Here is a 24,031-nt window from a genome sequence, read left to right on the forward strand (position 1 = left end):
TTGTCATCCCATAGCCTGTTCTTCCTCCTCTAATCTATGGAAACAAAGGCGAGAGGAGGAAAAAAAGGCTTGTATGATTATTCCATCTCTTCGATTGGTGACCAAAACAAAAGGAGTCAGGATAAAGATCCAACTCAAGAGGGTTCTTGAAAAAAGATGAAAAACTTTTGATTCTAGTGAAATTGGGATCTCCCTTGAAGTCTCTACTATGACGCTACCCAAACTTCCATCCACCCTTCCTTCCAGGGTTCCCCGGACATATCAAGAATTGTGAAATTCCTTCTCTGAACCAGATATGTCTTATGTCCAAGGTCTATCTGATACTGTAAAAATGGAACGAATGGTTGAGATGATGTATTATTTGTTTTGTGGGGCTTCTTTACTGGAATTTGCGGATACTAGTCAGGGTGAGGTGTTTTCCCCCTATAATATTCCTAAAGAAAAGGAGAAGTGGAAGAGTAAGTGTAAGACTTCCATTTATGAACAGAATGATCTTCAAGAAAAGATGTTAAAACTTCAAGCATAGTTGAATCACTCCCGGGAAGAGGCTGAACGTTAGAAGTCTAAGTCTTGGAAATTTTCTAGTCTTTAAAAAGAAGTAGAGGCCCATGGTGCTTCTTTCGACAAGGTGGCTAGGATCATCAACCTGCAACGGACCCTAGTTGAAAAAGAAAAGGCTTTAGTGGAGGCTAATAACTATGTTGGGGAGTTTTCTTCCCAAGTGGCCGCTACTTAAAAAGATCTTAAGGAGGGAATAGAATTTTGCCAGAGTTGAGGAAAGAGTATATTGCCGCTGTCGATGAGGGTATTTTGGGTGCTCTTGTTGCCTTTCACAGGGAAATCGAGTAAGTCTAGTTTCTATGTCTTGGAGTTAATATTACTTTGGAAAAAATAGGCTTGAGGAAGAAGATCATGGATGGGAAAATTGTCGGCGACGAGGAGGAAATGACAAAGGAAGGTGAAGAGGATTGGGAATAAGAGGAAGAGTCTGGTGTGGATGCATAACGTTCATGATTTTCTTTGAGTAATGTTTTGATCTGTTGGGCCTTTGTAATATTTTTTAACAATGTTTTTAGCTGTTTGGATTTCTGCTTTTTTGAACACTCCATTACTTTCTCTTATTTTAATTCCTTCTTTTCAATGGTTTCACTCCGTTGTCTTATCCGTTTTCAATTTTATTTCATTGTTGTTTTTCCTCTACTTGGCTCGTACATTGGTAATTGATTATAACCAAAGTATGCGTTCGTGAAGGACTATGGGTGGGAAATGGGTCTGCCCCGTTGGGCATGCCCATTCTACCCGCACTTTAGTGCGGGGCGGGTTAAGGATTTAGGCTCCCATCCTCTAATGTGTCTGCCCCATCCTACCCTGTTTTTTTACGGGCATGAGCATTAACATAACTTTATATATTTTTAGACCTAAAAGGTGCAGTGCCTCCATCCCCCTCCGTCCCGCCCGCACTTTTATGTGGGGTGGGTTGTTGTTTTAGGCTCGCACCTTCAACAATGCATGCCTCGCCACCCCAATTTTTACGGGATTTTGCGATGCAGGCTTAAATAGGGAGGGCATGCCCGTTTTCCACCCCTATGAAGGACAAAAGTTTATATTTGGCGGAACTGTCGGCTAACTTGTCTATGTTAAGGAGCGGATAAGAATATTTAGGGCATGTCTTATTCAAGTTAGTGTAGTCAACACACATTCTCCATTTCCCGTAGGATTTCTTGACTAACACCACATTAGATAACCACTCATTATACTTTAGCTTGGAGATGAAATTAGTGTCTAGTAACCCTTCGATAGTTTTTGAGATTGCTTCCACCTTTTTGAGGGATTGTCGCCTTCGTCTTTGTGGTAAATACCGAGCATCGAGATCTATGTTCAAGTGGTGGCATACCATACTATGTTCTATTCCCTACTCTCATGGAGGGAAATGAGGAAAAGGTCAATGTTAACTTTGAAGAAATTCACCAAACCTTCCTTGATTGTGGTAGGTAGGCCGACTTCTATCTTTACATTCCTCAAAGGGTTGTTCTCTAACTGGACAATCTCAAAATCTTCGTTCGAGATTGGTCTCAATTTTTGGCTCTGACCCCAATCACAGACTTCAATTCATCATTTAATGGATGGTCATCATCGGAAGTGCTGAGGTCCACTACGTTTGCTGCCTGATTGTCCTCCCCAGACTCTTTTTCTGAGATGATAGAGAATGAAATATATTTCTTTATAACAGCTTCTTGCATCCGAAGATCCTTGAGAAGTTTGGCTTTGATCACGACAAGTCTACTGGAATTGACATGGTACTTAAACTTCAAGTGTACAGGGCATGCTATGACCTATAATACTACTAGGAACAATCATCTTAGGATGTTGTTATACGCACTTTTGCATGAAACCATGAAAAAAGTGGATACTTATCGTCCTTCTTCCATTCCCTTACCCAAGGTGAAGGGAAAATAAATTTGTCCCTATGGACAAGTGGAAGAGTCATTAAAAGCCATCAGACTTTAGTCGTCGCAAGGTTTCAGATCTTGCTTCCTTAAACTGAGTGTTGTTTCTTTAAGTGGCTGCTTTAGCTAAAACAACATGGAGAATACAAGATGTTATTTATGAAAAGGCATCATGTGGGACAAGATGTGCCAACATGAGGTATAACATCTGGCCTCAGTCTGTAGGGTCTGTGAGTAAATCAGTGTGTGATTCTGTTTAATTCTAAGGAGATTTATCATTTATTAGTTATATCTTTTATCAATATGTTTATTAAATAAGATTGGCTAAAAAGATTGTCCAAGACCAAATCAAATTGAATGAGATCAAATCTCTTGGTGGACTTTAATGAATAAGCAAAGAAAATTTGCCTCAAAACTAATTATGCATCAAATCAAATATGTTTTCTTTTACTTAAAATGCCCATGTCCATCATATGGTTTGATATATAAGAAGACTCATTCCTAACAAAGAGGATGTGCAAGCATCTAAGATCTAGAATGTTAGGACTTGTTACTTGAGTCTTTGTAATTAATTATATTTGTGCACCTCTATAGAGCCTAAGTTTCATATCAAAGGCATATAGGTTATTTTATTAGTTGAGCTATAATTCAACAATCTTTACATTTGTTTTATGTATTGATCACTAGGTTAGTGATTGAGAGAAAGTAAGAGGGGTTATCATATTTAGGGGGGTCCTAAATAGAAAGACACATGTAGTATTAGGAAGAAGGGCATTGGACAAGGGTTGTTCATCTAAGACTATTTGTTTTAATACTATTAAGAGTGTGTTTCCTTTCTTGGGTTGAAAGCCCCTTATACATAGGTGACGTTGCACCAAACCGGGTTAACAATCCTTTGTGTTATTTATTACTTTATGATTTACTGCATTCTATATTCTGTTAATCTGTTATAAACAAGTTATACACATTATCGTTGCATGTTGTCAAATGTTTTCGAAAGATTTTGAATGGTTGTTGTAGTGAAACCTTAAATTGTCGATTAAATCTTTTTACACAAGTTTTGGGGTTCAGGGTGTTACATATGGTATCATAGCGGGTCGGAATATCCAGACAGGTTTTTGTAATTTTGTATGTTCCCTAGTACATGACATGTGTGTGAAACACTATCGATGCTCATTTACTTTTCTAACCGCTTACCAGCAAGGAGCAAGATTGAAAGAAGTGGGAGAAAAGCTTCTGGTTCTCTGAGATGTTTCAAGTATGGAGGATTGGTTCAATGTGCCATCGATTGCAAGAGTGCAAGTGTTGTTGAGGTTGTGTTGTTTGCTAACCCGAAGAAAGTATGGTTTAATGACTAATTCGTTGGTGTGTGTGAATTATCCTTTAATAATTTAAGGTAGAGATTTTGGGATTGACTTAGTTTGCTTTTCTCTAAGTCAACTCGATGTTATTCTGGAAATGAATTAGTTAGAGTTCAACCATGTACATATCAATTGTTTTGATAAGTCGGTGTAGTTTCTTGAATCCGAGGAGAGTACAAAGTCGAGTTTCATGACCGCGAGACAAGTAGGGGTATCCTTAAGAGAGAGTTCTCAAGTGTTCATGGTGTTTGCATCCTTGAGATGGGGAAGCGAGAGAATGATTATGGATCAATTTGTTGTGTATGATTTTCCTGAAGTGTTCACAGATGACATTAGTGATTTTCCTCTAGAGCGTGGGGTGGAGTTTTCTATAGACTTAGTACCTGGTACTCGTCATATGTCAATGGCGCCATATAGGATGTCTACTTCAGAGTTGAGTGAGATGAAGAACCAATTGGATGACCTACTTGAGAAGAAGTTTGTTCGATGTAGTGTTTGATCGTGGGGAGCGTCAATGTTGTTAGTTAAGAATAAAAATGGTCACATGAGGTTGTGTGTTAAAAATTGATGATTTGATGGATCAATTGGTTGGTGCTTACATATTCAGTAAGATTGATTTATGTTTTGATTATCATCAGATTCGTGTGAAACCGGAAGATATTCCAAAGATTGCATTCATAATGAGAGGTCAATATGTGGCTTATGCTTCTAAACAACTGAAATTTCATGAGAGGAATTATCCTACGCATGATCTAGAGTTGGAAGTCATGGTGTTTGTGTTAAAAAAATTGGAGGCATTATCTTTTTGATTCCATATTTAAAGTGTTCAGTGACCACAAGAGTTTGAAGTACTCGTTTGATCAGAAAGAGTTGAATATGAGACATAGGAGATGGCTCAAATTTTTGAAGGATTATGATTTTGGTTTAAGTTACCATCTAGGTAAAGCTAGTGTCGTAGCCGATGCTATGAGCAGAAAGTCATTGCATATGTTGATGTTGATGGTTCGAGACTTGGAGTTAATCGAGCAATATAGAGATCTAAGTATGTGGTGCAGAAGGACTCCTAACAATGTGAAGTTGGGCATGTTGAAGCTGACCAATGGTATTCCTTCGATTATTAGGATGGCACAGTTCGAAGCTTTTTATGGTAGGATGTGTAATACACCTTTATGTTGGTATGATTCTTGAGAGAGTGTTGTACTTGGACCTGGGGTAGTGCAACAAACTATTGAGAAGATTAAAATGATCCAAGAGAATTTGAAAGCTTTGCAGACTCACCAGAAGAGTTACCATGAAAAGAGGAGGTGGACACTTGAATTCTAAGAGGGAGTTCGTGTGTTTTTATGAGTTACTCCGGTAATATGTGTTGGTCGAGCTTTGAAGTCTCAAAAGCTTAAATTGCATTTCATTGGTCTGTTTCATATTCTTTAGAGGGTAGGGGAGGTGGCCTCCCGAGTTGCGTTACTGATGTATCTCTCGAATCTTCATGAGGTGTTTCATGTCACTCATTTGAGGAATTACATTTATGATCTGTCTCGTGATCCAATTGGATGATGTCTAAGTTAGAGAGAACTTGACAGTTGAGACTTTGCCGTTGAGGATTGAGGATCGTGAAGTGAAGCGCTTGTGAGGCAAGGGGGATTGCTTTAGTGAAGGTTGTTTGGGGAGGTCCTGTTGGTGGTTGTGTGACGTGGGAGCTCGAGAGTAGGATTAGAGAGTCTTATCCAGAGCTTTTCCCGTTAGGTAATTTTCGAGGGCAAAAATTCTCTAAGTGGGGGAGAGTTGTACACTCCCAAATTTGATTAATTTATTTAATCAAATTATTTGTGTTTTTATTTAATAGTATGTGGTGTGTTTTTAATTAAAAATATATATTAAATAGAAATTATTAATTAATTAAAATTGGTGGGTAGAATAATTAATTAATTAAAAATACACTCCAAAATTTAATTAATTAATTAGTATCTTGGTGGGTAGAATAATTAATTAATTATAAATTATTATAATTGATCATTATTTTTAATTAATTAATTAAAATAAATAAGAAAAGAGGTTTTTGGGTGGAAAGTAGAAATTTAGAGAAAATAAGGGAAGTGGTGAACATTTTAACAAAAGAGTAAATTAGAATTTTAAAGATAAAAAGGGTTAGTGAGACTTTTGAGGAGTCGGTACATAAAATTGGAGTTTTTAGAGAAAAATAGGGATAGTGATGGATCCTTACCCTTATGCCTTCTTTCTTCATTTATCTATGTATTTGATGTCCGTGGCAAAAAAAGTTTGGGCAAAACATTTGAGACGATTGATTGATCATGTTTTTACTCTCGAATATGATAATGTTTCTCTGTTTATTTTTTATCATTGTTGATCTTGTTTGATAATTTGTGTTGATGTCTTTTTATAAGGCAAGGTTAATGTGATAACCATGTTTATGCCATAAGGCAAAATATAAAATTGGAATATTTGTACCCTAGTTGTTATGGCTGCTTATTTGTGATGTTTGTTTATTTTTGTTATCCATGGTTATCCTATGTGAATTGAAGTGATAATATATTATGTTGACGCGTTGTGATAAGGTGAAGGTTGAATTCGACCTTCTCCCTGTTGATGCCTTATGATAAGGCGATAATTAGAGTTATCATCCTTATATGGTCGAACCATGATGTTGTTGTGATACCATGTTAGATCTATGATGTTTGAGCCATATTGATCAATATTGTATTTACTGGTGTGCTCTTGGGGTGGTTAGAACTCAAATTGGGAGAAATATGTGAGTTTCGAATTTGTTAAATAGGAAAAAAAATCACATATAGACATATAAGGGGATTAATCGTCTTATTTCAGGCATAATATGAGTTTCATAAGTTGGTTTGAGGTATCATCATTTGTGTTGGAAAGCTAATGCGATAATATTTCTTTTGAAGTAGCAAAGTTGGGTCTAGGAGCACTACAACAATAGCAGTTTATTGGTTTTTATACCAGAGGCGTAGTCAATTTCAATCATGTGTTGGTCATCTTGTTTCACGCGTAACTTGAGTTTTGTAAGTCCTTTTGGAGTGTCGCCAGTTGTTTTAGAGAGAGAATTTAATGGTATTTCAAACTGGAGAGTTTGGTAATTCTATAATGAGTATATAATTTTTCATGCTATTTTGAAGTCAGACATTATGTTTTAGAGTTTAAGTAGAAACTATTACGATAGAGCTAAACTGAAATATATAAATATAGTATCGTAACTCCTTTTGAGGTGTGCTTAAGTGTGTTTGAAGGAGGGTTTAAACATATTTTAGACTCGAGCATTTCATAATTTTATCCTAAGTCTAAAATATTTAGTTCTATTTTGTAGTGAGACAATTTTAGAGTTAGGTCCATAATTTTGAGCAATTTTGAGTGTGGTGATCTTTTGTTACCTTTTGATGAGTTTATGAGTCCTATTTTATTTGGTTAGAGTTGTTATAGAGTTGCCAGAGTCGCTTTTGAGTTGTTTAGAGTTGAAGATCATAATATAGGATACACTTGAGTTGAGTTTGGAGCAATGTTGACATTATAAAGTTACCTTTTGATTAATACTTTTATTTGTTTAAGATTGTTAAGGAAAAATAGTTAAAATTGAGTTGTTGAGTAATTGATAATGATATTATTGAGTTGAGTTGTGATCTGAGTAATTTGACTCTTTAGAGTTGTTTTGATAAGGCTAGAGTTGTCTTGAATAGTTGATTTCTTACCCTGTTGGTGGTCTGACATAAGTAATAATATGAATTACTCTGTTGGTGAGTTTTAGTGTGATAATAGGTTAGTATTTGGTAATGTTGATGAGTATGTGAATATATGATGTGAAGTGCAAGTATAATTATGTGAATTATTGTAAATACTTTCTGATGATTGTTGAGATGCGTAGTTTGGAGTGAGAACTACTGATGATACATTGAATGCATGATCGTTTATAGTCAGATATTGGATTGTAATCGTTGTTATGTTGTTTTTGTTGCATGATTGTTTATATCCAGATGTTGGGTTATACTCATTATTGTTTTGTTGCCATTGCATTATTGTATGTCATGTATCATATTTGTCGTTGTTTTGAAATAGACATGTTCGCTAGTTCAGCTATTGAGATTAGGGACTTATCCTAAGCTCAGTTGTTGGAGCTTAGATCTCAGATGTTAGGCCTCAGGATTCAAATGTTGGGACCTGGTTTGTATCAATAACCAAATAGGCGAGTCACGAGTTCAGATATTGGGACTTGTGATTTCTCCCAAGCTCGGATTAGGGGCTTGGAGCTCAAATGTTGGGGCTTGGTTCAAGAATCAAATGTTGAGTTGGTACCACATGCATAATGTCATGTCGTGTCGTGATTCACAATACATATATTTGCATATTTTTGTGAATAAGTGTGAGATGATAGTGATGTTGGTTGTGTATTGAATGTATGACATGTTGTATGTTTCTCTACCTTTGTATTCTTTACACCATTTATATTGAAGTTTATTTCTCACTCATTTGCTTTATGTTCTCCATCATGGACATCTTGCAGATAATCGGGAGTAGAATTTTATTGTTGTTGTTGGAAGATAGCTTCTTGGAGCTTACCTTCATTTGTTTTATTGTTTATCGCATTTAGACAGTTAAATGCTTTGATCTGTAACATCGAAAACAGAGCATTTTTATTATGTTTTGAGTTAATACTGAATTATGTGGTTTAAATTATAATACTTTATTTATGAAATTGAATTTTTAAGTTGTTATTATGATGATTTTTGCTCCATATTATTAAAAACATTTGAATGTTTTTGGACGGTTGTCGTAGTGACATCTTAAATTATCGATTAAATCTTTTTATATAAGTTTCGAGATTTAGGGTGTTACAATTGTAAATGATGCGAGACATCAAGGATTGACATTGAATAAATGAGTTACATAGAGAGACATCATGGGAAGCTAATAAGTAATTTAATCATGATAATTAAGGAAGCCATAATATGTTCAAACTAGTTACCAAAGAGGGTTCGAGCGAAGGATTCTGTAGTATTTGACTTAAAAACCAATTTTAGAGGATTCATGAATATGCACTGCATTTGGAAAAAAATAGTGTGTCAAGAACGCAATGCCCCTCTTAACACATTTAAAAGGCATATTCCATCATTTATATTAGAACGAGAGACATGCGAGAGTACTTGAGGTGAAAACTTAGTGAGAGAAACTTAGAGAAGAAAGAGTGAGGGATTATAAGGATTGAAGGTTGAGAATCAAAAAACCTTTGAAAATATCTAAGGGGATCGAGAAACACTTCTAAATACTTTAAATTTTTTATTCATATATTGAGAGTTGGAAAGATTGAAAAAACTTATCTAAAATATAGGAGATTGATTGTTCTTAGGAACTTGGATATTTGTATCCATCATAAATTAATAAAATATTTATTTTTATTAAATTTTGAATAATGAAAAATCACACTAGTATTTCTTTTAAGATTATTTTGTTGGATTGATGTGAGTGACAAAGTATCATATCAACTATGAAGGGTTAAATATTAAATATATAAGAAAGATGACTCATAAATTTAATGTTGTACTTTAAAAATTACAATATCTTTGGCCTCACCCATGTAGAACAAGAAAAGCCTCTGATAGTGTCAATCAATGTTTCTCCTATATATTTATGACAACTGACTTGGGTAAATATAGTTGTTTTGACTTACTTTTTATCTCCTAATTCTGTTACATAATTTTGTCTAAGAGTCAACTGAATGACACACATTAATGACTTTTATTGATCGTGGTTATTGTGTATTTATGTCTTCTTTATCATGTTTGATAGCCTAGGATTCAGCAACACAACATCAAATAAGTTGTTACGCGATCCATGATGATTTAGCATCCTGTCTCTAAAATTTGAGTTGCTTTCATGATTTGGTGACCTCTCTCATTCATCATATCGCAGCGACCTAGTCAATGTAACTCTAGGTCGGATTCACACCATATATATAAACTCAAGTATTCTCTAAGGGATCAGCATACTCTAGAGCGGATGGACCAGACCATTTTAATTTGAGGTGAGGTGAACCCCCTTATACAAGAAAAAATAAAATTTCAAGCTAACTTCAAACCAAACAGTGAATAATGGATGAAAGTGGTTAGTCTTCCTTCCGATTACGAACGAAGCTTCGAATGGTTAGTCTCTAAGCTTAAACTCTTGATATTCTACACATGTTAATCTCAAACCAATGAGGAGTTTCGACTGGCTATCCTCCAAACTATAGTGATGGTTTTACACGGGCTTACCACGAATTGAAACATGGTTTTAAACAGGCTAATCAAGGGACAAGTTGAGATTTTATACCAGGTTGATCTCGAACCAAAGTGAAATTTTATACATGTTGAACTCAAACCAAAGTAAGCTTTTACACAGGCTGAATTCATGAACGAAAGTAAGCTTTTACACAGGCTGGGCTTACGAACCGAACCAACGACTTAATACTAAATCCTCAAATAAATGTTTTAATAAGTTTATATTTGAATCCAAACAAACACTCTCTAAAGAGAAATTATTCAACCAAGATTAAAATACCTATTGGTGAATTTATAATATCACCCTTTTCTAGAACACACATCTCACTTAAACACAATGACTTTCTCGAAGCATTATAGTTAAATTAAAGTGATATAATGTGTGAATATTTTTAGAGAGAGAGTTTGGAATGAGATTGAGAGCTCATATTTATGGATGTGAAAATCTGAGGGGAGATGCCTCTATTTATAGCCTAGATGTTGGCGCAAAAAAGGAAAAGATCCATGGAAAAAATTAATGATTCAATCAATTGGGACCTTAGGTCAATTGATTGGATTCCCCAAATAATCGTTAGCAATGACCCAATCAATTTGGTATATATTGGAATCGATTGGATGGTTCAAAAAATTATCAAAGAACATTTTGACAGTGCTTATTTAACTGGCTAGGATCCAAAACCTTTTTAGGCTTTTTACTTTTAGAAATAGAGGCTTTAAAACATGTTTTATCATGTGTGTGATTTATCTATACTACTTTACGAAAATGCCATCGGATTTTTACAAAACATCAATCACTCTGACGTGAGTGGGCAAGATTTCACACTTCCACTCTTTCATACTCTGAACCTTCAAGACTTTATTGAATAATCCAATCATATATGCACTTGTTTGAATCTTTTAGGATATAAAGCTTGAGATATCTTTAGGTTGAATTCCACCACAAGAGGATAGAGATCATCAAACCCTAATTTGTCTGCTTGATTCGGAGGAATGATCTTGAAAAAACTATCTTGTGCATCTTTAACCACTTGACATATTTGCATGGCTTTATGCTTTAATGTTTATCAAAGATTGTATCTTCACAAGTGAAATCATGTTATCATCATGAAAAATACATCATCAAAAACAAACCATGATTGTCATCTTTAGTTTTGATCACTTCTTTGAATAACCTGCAAAATATGGTTCAAAAAATATAAGACTTATTTGTCTCTTTCACTCACGTTCTCTCACACAACAAATATTCATTCTTCGAAAATCAATATTTCGCTGCTCTCGTCTTTCTCTCAAGCTCAATTCCATCTACCATTCTCGAAGCCTAACTACAAGTACATCCTTTTTCTCCATTTATCTTTCAATTTTTTGTTTCTAGGATATCCATGATGAGAAATGGGATTTATTGCAACGTTGTATTGAGAGTTCTAACTGGGTAGACGGAAAAGCAGGTAGATGGTTTGTTGAAATGGAGATGTTTGGAAGCTACGATTATAATTTATAATTCATTTATATTAATACATAAATATAAATATCCGATAAAAATTGAATCTTAAATTATTAATTTACCCTCGTTTAACTCAAATATCATATCTTAGTTGAGGTACCCGACCACCACAAGTACATAATTTTTAAGTACGATTTCTTGTATGACAATTCAACAAAAGGTTACAAGTTTCAAAGCCAACTTCATCTCTTTTCTTTGTAAGCTTTTCAAACACAGCGTGGAGTGCAAGACACAGAGTAGTTAGAGTATGTTTAACCGCTCTCAGAAAATGGACTTGCATCAAAATTCTAAAACAAAAGTCCAAAAAAAAATAATACTTGTAAAATAAGAACAACAAAACTAGAAAACATATTTTAAAAGAGCCTGTTTTTTTGTTTTGTTTTGTTTGTGGACTAAAACAACATAAAAACTGGTTTTGATTGTGCCACACGTCAAATTCGCAACCATGCTATAATCATTTATTTATTGAGGAAAATATTTTAGCTTCCAAAGAAAATTCCAAAACATTCAACAAGATAATACACATGTGGAGATCTTGCGCTAAACTTTGCTCCTCAATTTCAACATAACCATACAAACTAAACCCAACGGCTCATATTTACTTCAGAAAAACAGCTACAAAATATCTATAAATAACTATATGTCATCACTAACACTTACCATGTTGATATAAACTTTGGAACTAAGCTTGGAGAATCAATGGCTTCCATTACCATGTTATCAATTGCTCCAACAACAGGAAGAGTGTTTGCAGCTACAAAGGGTGCAGCAGGTGGAAGAAAGGAAGAGAAAGGGTTTCTTGATTGGATTCTTGGTGGTATGCAGAAAGAAGATCAGTTGCTAGAGACTGATCCTATTCTCAAGAAAGTTGAAGAGAAGAAGAATAGTAGAGGCACCACTACCAGCAGAAGTGGCGGCAAGAATTCCGTGGCAGTTCCACAAAAGAAAAAGGGTGTTTTTGAAGGATTGTTTTCCAAGAATTAATTGAAGTAATGTATATCATGCAAGTGTTTAATCCAGTTGCATGCATATTAGTATTATATGTTTCTGTTTATTTAGATTTTAATCTATTTACGGTTACAAGGTCTTTTTAATATGTTTTTTTTTTCTTTCTGGTTTATATTGAAAACAGAAGGTTAATAAAATTTTACAGAATAAATTTGAGCTGAAATGAAATGCAATATTAGAAATTCATGGAAAAAAGGTTAAACACTGATTCTGTTTATATACAATAAGCAAGCACACCTTTGTGGTTGATAATTTAATCATTAGTATCTCAAGAAGAAGCTTCTATAGAATCTTCGCGTGATGTTTTAGTTGAGGAATTTGATCTAGAAAAAGAAGAGTGGATGAACTCAATGCAATCCTCAACAGCAGCTGTTCTATGAGAGTCAACTGATGATCCTGCTGATGCTGATCTTCGTAAGGACGATGAGTCTCGGTGTAAAGTTCTCCTCGGAGAGACCAACCGTAAAGCGTTCGTCACTCTTTCTGCAAGATCTTTGACAAGCTCAATGGGAGAGAATTCAGATTGCCAAGGAATACGGAATGTGCAGCTCCTGACATGCCGATTTCTAGCCGGTTTTCTGTTAGAACTTTGTCTCCATGACAAGCTTGTTTTCTCATTGTGACTCTTGCTTACTACTATTGTTTGCATGATGATGCTAATATTAATATTCTACAGAGAAAGAGACCATACATGTGAAGCTGTTGTTGTAAGTTAAAAGTGTTGTAGGTGAGAGCTTTGGAAGGAGGAAGGTACTGTGTGCTTGAGTAAGAAGCAAGTACTTATAGAGATATTTAATTCACTCTTTCTCATGTGAGTATGTTTATCATGAAAAACCTGTGTGAAAGAACAAAGGAAAGTTCATCAAAAAGCAAGTAGAAAAGTGGATTAAGGTAGTGAGAAAACAAACATGTATATTTAAGTTAAAAAATAGTAGCAGATACATTTGCACTCTTTATCTTTAGAGCACCAACACCTCTGAAAAAAAGACATGTCGATGTCACAGGCGTGTCAATATTAATGTTGAACACTGACACCGACACAACACTTAATTTATTCATATTTTCAAACTATTACTGGTGTCGACGTGTCATTGTCAGCGTCGTGTCCGGTGTCAGTGCTTGATAGGTCATTATTGCTTTCTATTTCAGAGAAATTGCCGCCCTGACTTTGAAGAACATACTTTATGATTTGTGTGTAATGGTGAAGAGGACAAAAGGTATCTAACTTGAGTGAAATCAAAGATAGCAGGAATATTTAGTTTAAAGCAATTGTGTCATCATTCCATTCCTACCTCAGAAACAAGACATTAAAAAATGAGGAAGGTGGGGCAATACATCAGTTACTTATTTTATTATAAGCTTGCAAAACCAGCACTTGAGTTGTGTTCCATTGTTATTTGTTAATTCTTTCCTCAAAGCTCCTATAGTCCAACAAGACACATCTAAGCCTTTTGATCAAGATCACACGGTTGTACACACATAACACTAATTGATAACTCCGACGCTTTTCAGTTCATGGTTGCCATTATAAATAGAACACCAAATACTATGTGTCCTTAAGACCGATTGATGGCGCGCTGGCTCTAAGCCGGCATACTCGACTTGGCCATTAAGTTTGAACTAGCTCGGTCTTGCCCCGGAATGACTTAAAACCGAGACAGACTCTGTTTAATCCGAGTTTGGATCCGGCCAAATCAATCGGATATGTAAATAATCCCTCAAACACGAGGTCTATAAAAGAAAATGCTTTATTTGAGAGACTGGTCAAGCTCACTATTTCTGATCATCGGATCAAGATCAGGCGATGGAAATATGGCTGACTAGGTACAATCACACTGCATACGATCCAAATCCATATTTTAAACTTTGAGAAAAAGTATAATGTGAAACATTGAATGTTAATGCAGTTTCTAAGACTTTTGTGTATATAAAAGAAAGCAAAAGAGCACATCTAGCATGCTTTAAAATTTGATGCTTTCAAGTTTCTATCAGATTTTGCACTCATTGAGTGGAACAGTGTTGAGTCCACACATATACTTGCAAAAGGTCCTAATCAGTACTTCGTGTGAAACTTGAGATCACTTTGGAATTCCTTATAAACAACATGCTGCAATATTTTATTTCTATGCAGCTTATCAGGACTATCCTTCTGTCAGAAAATAATTAGCAAATGTGAGGACCACATGCCAAAAGAAAAAGCCAAGGCTTTGATATTCTCCATTAAGATGTTGGAGTGGTTTAATTATTAACTCAAGTAAGAAATGGGGAAGCAAAATGTTTAATAATTAGGACAATATATTTTCTCGCCCCATTTAGGTCCGCCTCTCAAAAGTTCACAAAAGAAATGGGGCAGGGTGGGGCGGGCAGACTTAGTCGAGAGTGTGAATCTAAAACTTTGGCCCGTCCCGTGAAAAAATTAGGATAGAGCGAGCACACAGACACTGCACCCCTTAAGTCTAAAAGTTACAATGCACGCAAAAAAACGGGGCGGATACGGACATATTTGAGGATGCGGATCTAAAACCTTATCTTGTCTCGTAAAAAATACTGGCAAAATGAGCAAGTCTGGCAGACCAGGTCCGTTTTGTCACCCCTAAGCAAATGTTTATAATATGAAAGCATCATTAAGATTCGCTTACCTCAGGATAAGACTTCAAAATACAAGTAAACACCAGTTAAGAGACTATCCTCTACAAATTTGATATTTTCCATATAGTATTATCACTATATAGTAAGTACTTTTGTATCAATTAGAATGTAAAATTTGGAGCCAAGAATAAACCTAATCATTTATATAAGTAATGCTAGCAACATCTTTTTTTGAACACACTTTACACTATCAGTCGGTTTTTTGTTTTTAGAAAATGGATCAATCGTAAAGTGTGTGTTCAAGAGTGTGTTCTAAAGAACACGTTAGTTAGTATTCCTCAAATATTCATAGAGGGAGCATATGTGGTTAATAAAAAGAAATCTTAGAAACCCTTTAGCAGGATCTTCAGTATTCAATTCTAATCTCTGCAGTTTAAATGACTTTCAAAGTTGCCAATGGTTCATAGTTGCATTACAAATCCAATACACACAATGAAGCATGCATTTCATAAGTTCATTACATTCGATACAAACACATACTACTTACAATGACCATTTCCAGAAGCAACCATGCATTGAAAATTCATTAGAATTAGTAATCAGCATTCTACATTGAAACGCTATTAATCTTATACTATACACGAGACAAGCATAAAATTTAAAAACAGAGAGTCAGTTTACAATCATTTACCGAAAAAACTCACGACTGTTGTTTCTGATTCATGACAAGCAAAACCTCGCCGCCATGAACAATGCTAGAATCCAAGAACTCTCTTACTTCATCTTTATCGCGAAAACATTTAGGAGCATGAAGGTCACTATCCAAGTTATACCAAACCCCATCAATCTTCCTCAAAGCAATCCAATGCCGACCTTTCCAAATCCCAGCAAACCTTTTCACCGGAACATTAATCACAACCCCCATCAAAACATCTTCCGGTCCATCAAGTTCGATCGACGAACCTCCATTTCGCCGATCGTGCCAAACTACACTCTTCCCTTTCTCTTCCAAAGCAGCTATTAGAACATTTATATCATAGTTTCCGGTCAATGCATTATGATGGGGTTTGAACAGGATAGAAAACGGTGTCCATGAATCACTGTGAGAGGTGTCATCAAGGGCTAGTTTCTCAGAAATTGCATTCAAATTTGGTCGAGTAAAAGCATCTTTTTGCTGATTGAATAGAAATCAAAATCAATAAACAGACCCAGAATCAGAAACAGACCTAATTCAATCAGATTATTAAAAAAGAGTCGAAATTTATAGGGTTTAAGTGATGGGTAATAGTTGAATTGAAGAATCCATTATTGAATTGAAAAGGGTTGGAAGAGAAGAAGAAGTACCTGAAAGAGTGAATTGAGAGCATGTAAGAGACAGAACTGTAATCTTTGTCTTTCATGGTAGACATTTGAAGTCTGAGTTGACATTGTAGATTAGGTTTTTATTTTCTGTGTTGCTTGAAGCTTGGTGAAATAAGCATATCAAAAAAAAAAACATAAGAGAATGAAATGAGTTTTATTGGAAATTTTTAGTTCTGATCTTTCTTTTTTATTAAAAACATCTATGGGATTTTAAATTTTTTATTTAAATAGTTAATGGGTCTATGAAAACATATTAATATTGTATTTTTGTTTCCATAAGTGTTCTTTTTATTTTTTATCTTTATTTTTTAATTTATTATTTTTAAAATTCATTTATATTAAAATTTAGCGTATCCGTGAAAGATATCGATAGAAATTATTATGCAAGTTATTTCATGATAAAATTGATAGAAAAATAGGCTATATCAAAACCAAATTTTATTTTTATATATTATTATAGATTTTTAAAATTCATTTATCAATTAAGTGTTTTACAAGTAAAATCTAAAATAAAAAATCATAAAATTAAATAACTATTTCAAATTTAATATATTAATAAAGAGTAATAACAATCATTCACATATACATTAATTTTTTAAAGATAATTGTTAAGATTTTTTTACTTTTCAATAATATTTTAAAGACTTAAATCCATTTTTGATTCCCCTACTTTGATATTTTTTAATTTTTGATCCCCCTATTTTAAAAATCAATGTTTTGATCCTGAACTTTATATTACTTGAGATTTTGATGGTCCCCTTCCAATTTTGCATACGTAAATTAATGATTGAGACAAAAATTATTTTTGATGAATTGACAATATTGACGGACTAGGATGATTAATTTATTAATAATATTTTAAATAATTAATTATTAATGTTTTTAATTAAATTTTTATTTAGAAATTTATTTGAATTAATAGAAATTTATTTATACTTAAATTTTAAAATAAGTCTTGTTAGACCTAAGCCCATATATTTGCAACATTTCAACATCCCACAGGTTTACAATAAAGTTAGTTCAGTGTATATTTTATAAACACTTAAAGTAAAACTAAGTCAATCAATGTAGGACTTTAAAAAGCAAAACCAACAAATTCTCCACTATTGTCCAACTTTATGCAACCATTTAATTTGTTTACGAAAGGAATTCAAGCTACTGCAACTTCTAGAGATGACAAAGCTGTAACTTTTAGAGATAACAAAACCAGAAAATTCAACAAGACTTACATATCAGTATTCCACCAATGAATGACATTGAAATTTGATTTATGCTATATGTGTTAGAAGACTTAATGCTTGACACCATTTTCAACATTGAAAGAAGACAATGAAACTTTCAGTAATTTATCATCTCTATGTATGATTGGTGTAGAATGGTGTAGAAGTAGCGGAATTGCTCCAACAGTTTCTATTGTTATTCTCAATCTTATTCTAAATCCAAGTTCTAAAGATTTGTTTTGAACATGAAGATGCTCAAAAATAGTATGTTCTAAATAAATTCATAAACAAGCAATGGAAATTTTATCTCTAAATAACAACATAAGAGCTTTACCTCATTTATATTGTTGATTTGAGAAAGCAGAGTCACTTCATTTATGAACCGTTCAACCTGATTTGGATCACTGATTTTGAATCTTTTTATTGCTACAATTATGATATCTTGTAAAACTCCTTTGTAAATTGTTCCTTAACCACGTTGGAGTTGAAACATCTTTTTTGGATTATTGACAAGTTTTCTTCCCACCTACATAGTTGGCCACATCGTCTTCAGAAAGATAACCAACTTTGGATATCACATGCCCTTATGGTGTTGGTGCTTGACAACAATCAATACCAGTACATGAACTATTAGTGATTATACCATCAAGTTTTGTAGTTTTTTTTCCATTAGAATCAAATATCTTAAGTGTTCCAACAATGTCACAGCCTATGTCATTAACTTGTTTCGAGTTGAAGAGAAGTGGAGGTTAGTTAAGTTGATGAATTGTTTGGAATTCTTTGCATTGCATTTTATGTCCCACATCGTTTTCTGTACAAAAAAACTTTACGATATCAAGCATACTTGTGGGCTGGAGCTATGTTATCAAAATTTGGGTGTTTAGTCCAACAATTTTTTAAAAAATTATATTAACTAATTTTCAATTTTAAATAAATTTTTAATAATTCATAATTAAAAAGTATTAATTTATTCTATAAAATATAAAAAATAGAAAATTATTTTAAGTCAGTATTATCAACTCAACAAAAACAATTTTTTGTCTCAATCATCATCGTCACATATGTAAAATGGGAGGATACCATCAAAATCCCAAGTGATATGAAGTTTAAGGGAAATAAACTGATTTTTAAAATAGGAGGACAAATTTTAAAAATATTAAAATGAAGGATAAAAAATACATTTAAGTCTATTTTAAAATAAACAAAAAATGTTTTTTCTTTAAAATTAATTTAATTCTCTTTCTACACCACGTTTTTTCTCATGCTTCAAGTTGACGTTTCACTTTAAATTTGTAATTGATTGATTATATGTTTAAATGAAGCTAATTTTGTTAGGTAGTTTTCTTTCTCTTGCAGTATAGGATAATGGTTAAATTTTCACTGCTTTAATTTTTAAATTATAGGAGATTCAAATCATTTCAGCACCTTCATCATTGGACCGTTCACCATTTGTTGCTAAACCAAATTTATATTATTAAATTTTAATTAATTTCATTGATTTTCAGAAATTTTGAACCTAGTTTATATGAGATTCTTCTTACATATGAGAATCCAATTTCTATTTGTTTTTGTTGATATTCACTTACTTCATTGAGAAAAGAAAAGTTTTTTACATTGATTGTAGATGGATGAATTTTTTAATAAGGCCTACACATTTTCTATGCTCATAATTAATTATTGATCCTCTTCTGAAAGTAGAACTAGTAAAGTTGATAAGGCCATTTACATTTGTATTTTCATAGTAGCTTGAAATGATATAGTCTTTCTATTTCACTATTATTCTATTATATGTGTGGATCCCTTTCTTTATGATTTAATCATTTTTTAAGAGAACAAGTTTTAAAACACAACAACATCCGAGGAAAGAGGAAAACCTATGATAGAATTGTGAATGATTGAGTCTGAGGAAACAATTTTCCTGCTTCACGAAGTGTGATACCATCTCATCATATTTAGCTGCTTCTTAGGCTAAACAATAACTTTTCCTTGAGGCTCCGTTATTAAGAGATTAATACATAAAAAAAATGAAAAAGGCTCAATAGAATTTGAATTTTACAAGAAAAATGGATGTCTATTAGGATATATATATTTCTTCATATTACTGTTACACACTGACATTAAATTGGGCAAAGACGTCATAACAGAATCCAGACTTTTTATTGTTCATTAATTTTGATCCAATTAAAAACTCAAATATGGTATGAACCATGATATAAGTTGTAACACCTTAGCATTCAACTAAATTGAGTTTTATTGTCCATTAAACTGAAATTCTACTTATCACTCAAAGGAAAATTCAACAAAACATTGTACAAACATGCATTGTTGAGTTTTGCAACGAAATCGATGAGGCTTAGACATAAATTTTTGCAGGATGTCAAATAAAAGATATAATAGTGTTGAATCCTAGCTAACCCATATGTCTATTTTTATCAGGATGTCAAGAAATCTAGTCATAGAGGCTTTGGTTTTATGACTTTTGAGGCGAAATTGCGGAGGCTAGACATAAGATTTTGTTTTTATTTTTGTTCAATCGGTTCTGGAAATGCATTTCAGGAAACTTTTCAATTATGCATTTCCGAAAATATATTTTCGAAAAAAATTTATTCATAAAATTGGAACGTGATTAAAAATGAATAAAATGTGTGTTTGGAATGCGTCCGGGATGCATATCTGAAATCTGAGAAAATTCTAGTATTTTCACGTGGTATGGCGGAACAATATATTACTATACTAGGGAACATTGAATATTGTGAGACTTCTTCTCTTAGAGCAACACCTTTGTGAGAGACACACCATATATTCACCTAAAACCTTAAGGTAATAGTTGGATGAGTTGTCTCACTTATAAATGCTCAAGTCTCCATATTTTTAGCCAATGTGGGACTATTATCCGTACTACTCACACTTGATACATTGTTGTAGTATACTTGGTCAAATGGGTGTGTTATGATTGGTTTTCCTTGAAATGGTGGTAAGTGTATTATGAAAAGGTATTTCATTAAAATAAATTTTAGTTCCATTTCAAATTTATGTTCTTAATGTTTGATACTACTTTCAACTAGTGATTATCTTTGCTAATGATTCTATTTTACGCATAGGCGTTTTATTTACAATGTTCATGGAGTCAAGTAGAAAAGGAAACCATATGTTGATGTACTTGTTGGAGGGGTGAAACATGGCTTAGAACTCTTTTGGTTATACATCATTTTTCACAATCTACGCTTCTTTTAGACGCATTTAACAAAGATAGGGCCTCTTTACTTCAACCTCAACCAAATCAACCACCTTTGGCACCTATTTTGATGCTCCTGATTCTCTAACATAGGAGATGATAAATATAAAGTTGAAGAAGGCTAAGGATCTTGGTATGTCAGTGATACTATCATTTGTTAGATCATATTTGGTCCTGCTTGATTTTTACTCAAGTGTCGTCTCATGTGTATTTGTGTAAAACCTATGTCGCATGTTAATCAAATACATGAAACAATGAACTCTACAATTTCTTCAAATGTGTTAAGATATGTAGTATAATCCGAGTTGTGTGAAGTCCAAACCCAAAGTTAATTAGGATTTAGGATTGTTATATTTGTTACTTAGTATTCAAGTTACTTAGGTGTATATAAATATATACTTTGTAATTCAGTTTTGTAACACAATCATCCTTCAATAAAAATAATCATTATTTCTTTATTCTCTCTCTTTCTTTCTTCACTAAAAGTGCCTCACACACTAACAAATTGATATCTAGAGCTCCGATTATATTTTTGATTGTGTTTTTAAGAATCACACGTTGGTGATCGTGTTTCTGGGATCGTGGTTTGCTTATCAATCGTTGCAAAGAAGAACGGTACTAATGGCATTCTGAATTCTCTTCTAATTTTTGAAGGCAAAAATTGGATCTGATGGAAAAAACAGATGCAATCCTTGTTCGGCTTTCATGAAACCCTTTTAAGGAGCATACTATTGATGTGTGCGAGGTTGAATATATAACAAGATCATATGATGCGTGTCAGGCAGTTTATATCAGATATGTGCTTCAAGAGATTAAGGTCGGAGTGAAGAAACCTCTGATGCTGCAAATCGACAACAAGTCATCCATAAATCTTACGAAGAATTCAATTTTGCATGGAAGAAGTAAGCACATCGAAGTTAGATTTCACTTCTTAAGGAAGAAGCTAAATCAATGTGAACTTGAAGTAAGACACTGCTCAAGTGAAGCACAATTGACCAACATTTTCACCAAATGATTGAATACCGACGAGTTCCTGAATTTGAGAAAGAAATTAGGAATTGTTCAGATCGACTATGATTAGTGTATGTTCAACAATTTGAAGTATATGAGGGTATGTTGAGATATGTAATATAATCCTAGTTGTGTGAGGTCCAAATCCAAAGTTAATTAGGGTTTATGGTTGTTATATTTGTTATTTAGTAATCAAGCCACTCAAGTGTATATAAATAGATACTTTGTAATTTAATTTTTTAAGACAATCATCATTTAATAATGATAATCCTTATTTTTTTTCTCTTTTTTTTCTCTCACTAAAAGTGTCTCACGCACTAATAAAATGGAATGCAAAGTGTTTCTGCAAGATTTTATAGATTTTTAAAAAAAGAACAATTGTTGGCGAGAAAATTGAGGACCGATGACAGAGAGAAAAATAAATTAAAATAAAAAACAAGTATACTTGAGATTTAAAGATAGTTGTTTCATATGTTTTCTAAAGACATCATTCTAAATCATTACCAAGAGAAACTGAAATTTCATGTTCCTTCAAGTGTAACGGTAAGGTCTCTAGTGTTGTAAATTTAGTAAAAATTAATAATCTTGAGTGTATTCCAAAATGACAAGAAAATATGCATGTGAAGTTAGTATTTTGAATTTGAAAATACACAACATTTTGTAAAATGTTGTAGAATATGAAACAATGTAACATTTGATAAAACCGTTGATGTAGTCAAAATAGTGCAACGTTTGATAAACTCTTGCAGTAGGCTACTTGCCTTTTGAATTCGAAAACAAACAATGGTTGGTGAACGGTTGCAATAGGATGTTTACGAAAATAGGCAACGGTTGGTGGACTGTTGCAATAGATAGTTGTTTGAATTCAAAAGTAACAATGCTTTCTGAACCGTTGTAATAGACTGTTTGTTTTATGAATCAAAAATAGACAACAGTTTTGAACTGTTGCCGTAGGTGAAAAGTTACAACTTTCAACAAAAAATGTTGTTGAAAGGATATGTTTCATCAAGGGTCGCAACCTCGTGAAAAATCACCACTTTAGCCTATAAATTGAACATTCTTGATTCAGGAAAAATAATAACAAAATATACATCCTCTTCACATAATTCCAGACATTCTTCCTTGCATTTGAATCTTCACAAGTCTTATGCATATTTGATTAGAAGACTGAAGTATCCTGGATATTCTTGCGTTTCAACTCTAAGACTATAAGAGAGTGCTTGAAATACTTTTAAGGAAAGTGACACCATTCACGATTCTAGCATCGGTTTATTTTGATTTAAATCAATTTTTCTAACATCTAGTTATTGGAATTTTTTTTTAAATATCCAGAATTTTCAAAAAAATTTCAAAATTAACCATTTTTTCAAAATAATTACACAAATGGTCATTTTTGGCCAAAATGGACACATAGGCGCCACCCTAGTTGGCGCCTACCCTTAATGGGTAGGGCAAGTCGCCACTAGGAGTGGCGCCTACACCCATTCCTTTTTTTTTTATATGTTTTTTTTTTTTTTTAATTTATAAATTTATATTTTTTATTAATTATATTAATTTATATTAACACATATATATATAAATAAAATTATTTACAAGATATATATATATATTAATTTATATATATATATATATATTAATTTAATTTATAAGTAATTAATATTATTTGTAAGTTTTTGGAAAAAAAATTAATTTATATACGTGTAAATAAATATTTATACACATGTAAATTAATATATATATATATATATATATATATATATATATATATATATATATATATATATATATATATATATATAATATATATATATATATATATATATATATATATATATATATATATATATATATATATATATAAAGATATGATAGACAATATCTTTAAAGATAAAGATAAAGATATAAAGATAATAAACAGAAAATATTTTTATTTAAATAATAGACAAGACAAATATTACAAAGATATAATTAATCACATATGATGCGGTCCCTGGTACGATCCGCACGGGGGAGGTC

At 32.9% G+C, this 24,031-nt stretch overlaps 2 protein-coding genes across 2 annotated transcripts; one reads left to right on the forward strand and one right to left on the reverse strand.

Annotated features, from left to right (window-relative positions):
- Window positions 1-12,024: 12,024 nt before the first annotated feature.
- On the forward strand, window positions 12,025-12,686 carry LOC127118578 (uncharacterized). The gene has a single exon (XM_051048792.1). It carries the CDS (start codon window positions 12,290-12,292, stop codon window positions 12,572-12,574), a length of 285 nt encoding a protein of 94 aa, XP_050904749.1. The 5' UTR covers window positions 12,025-12,289; the 3' UTR covers window positions 12,575-12,686.
- A 70-nt stretch (window positions 12,687-12,756) lies between these two features.
- Window positions 12,757-16,706, reverse strand: LOC127118577 (josephin-like protein). Its single transcript, XM_051048791.1, has 3 exons — window positions 16,532-16,706; window positions 15,879-16,361; window positions 12,757-13,433 (listed from the first exon to the last, which is right to left on the reverse strand). Exons 1-2 carry the CDS (start codon window positions 16,613-16,615, stop codon window positions 15,888-15,890), a joined length of 558 nt encoding a protein of 185 aa, XP_050904748.1. The 5' UTR covers window positions 16,616-16,706; the 3' UTR covers window positions 12,757-13,433; window positions 15,879-15,887.
- Window positions 16,707-24,031: the final 7,325 nt, after the last annotated feature.

The sequence above is a fragment of the Lathyrus oleraceus genome, chromosome 2 (genome assembly GCF_024323335.1).
Source record: "Lathyrus oleraceus cultivar Zhongwan6 chromosome 2, CAAS_Psat_ZW6_1.0, whole genome shotgun sequence".
NCBI lineage: Eukaryota > Viridiplantae > Streptophyta > Magnoliopsida > Fabales > Fabaceae > Lathyrus > Lathyrus oleraceus.

What these genes read in the sequence shown, in the direction of transcription:
- LOC127118577 (XM_051048791.1), bottom strand. Translation starts at nt 16,615, where the DNA reads ATGTCAACTCAGACTTCAAATGTCTACCATGAAAGACAAAGATTACAG. An exon ending in CTCTCAATTCACTCTTTCAG is followed by an intron (nt 16,362 to 16,531) that starts GTACTTCTTCTT and finishes CTATTCAATCAG; the next exon opens with CAAAAAGATGCTTTTACTCG.
- LOC127118578 (XM_051048792.1), top strand. Translation starts at nt 12,290, where the DNA reads ATGGCTTCCATTACCATGTTATCAATTGCTCCAACAACAGGAAGAGTG.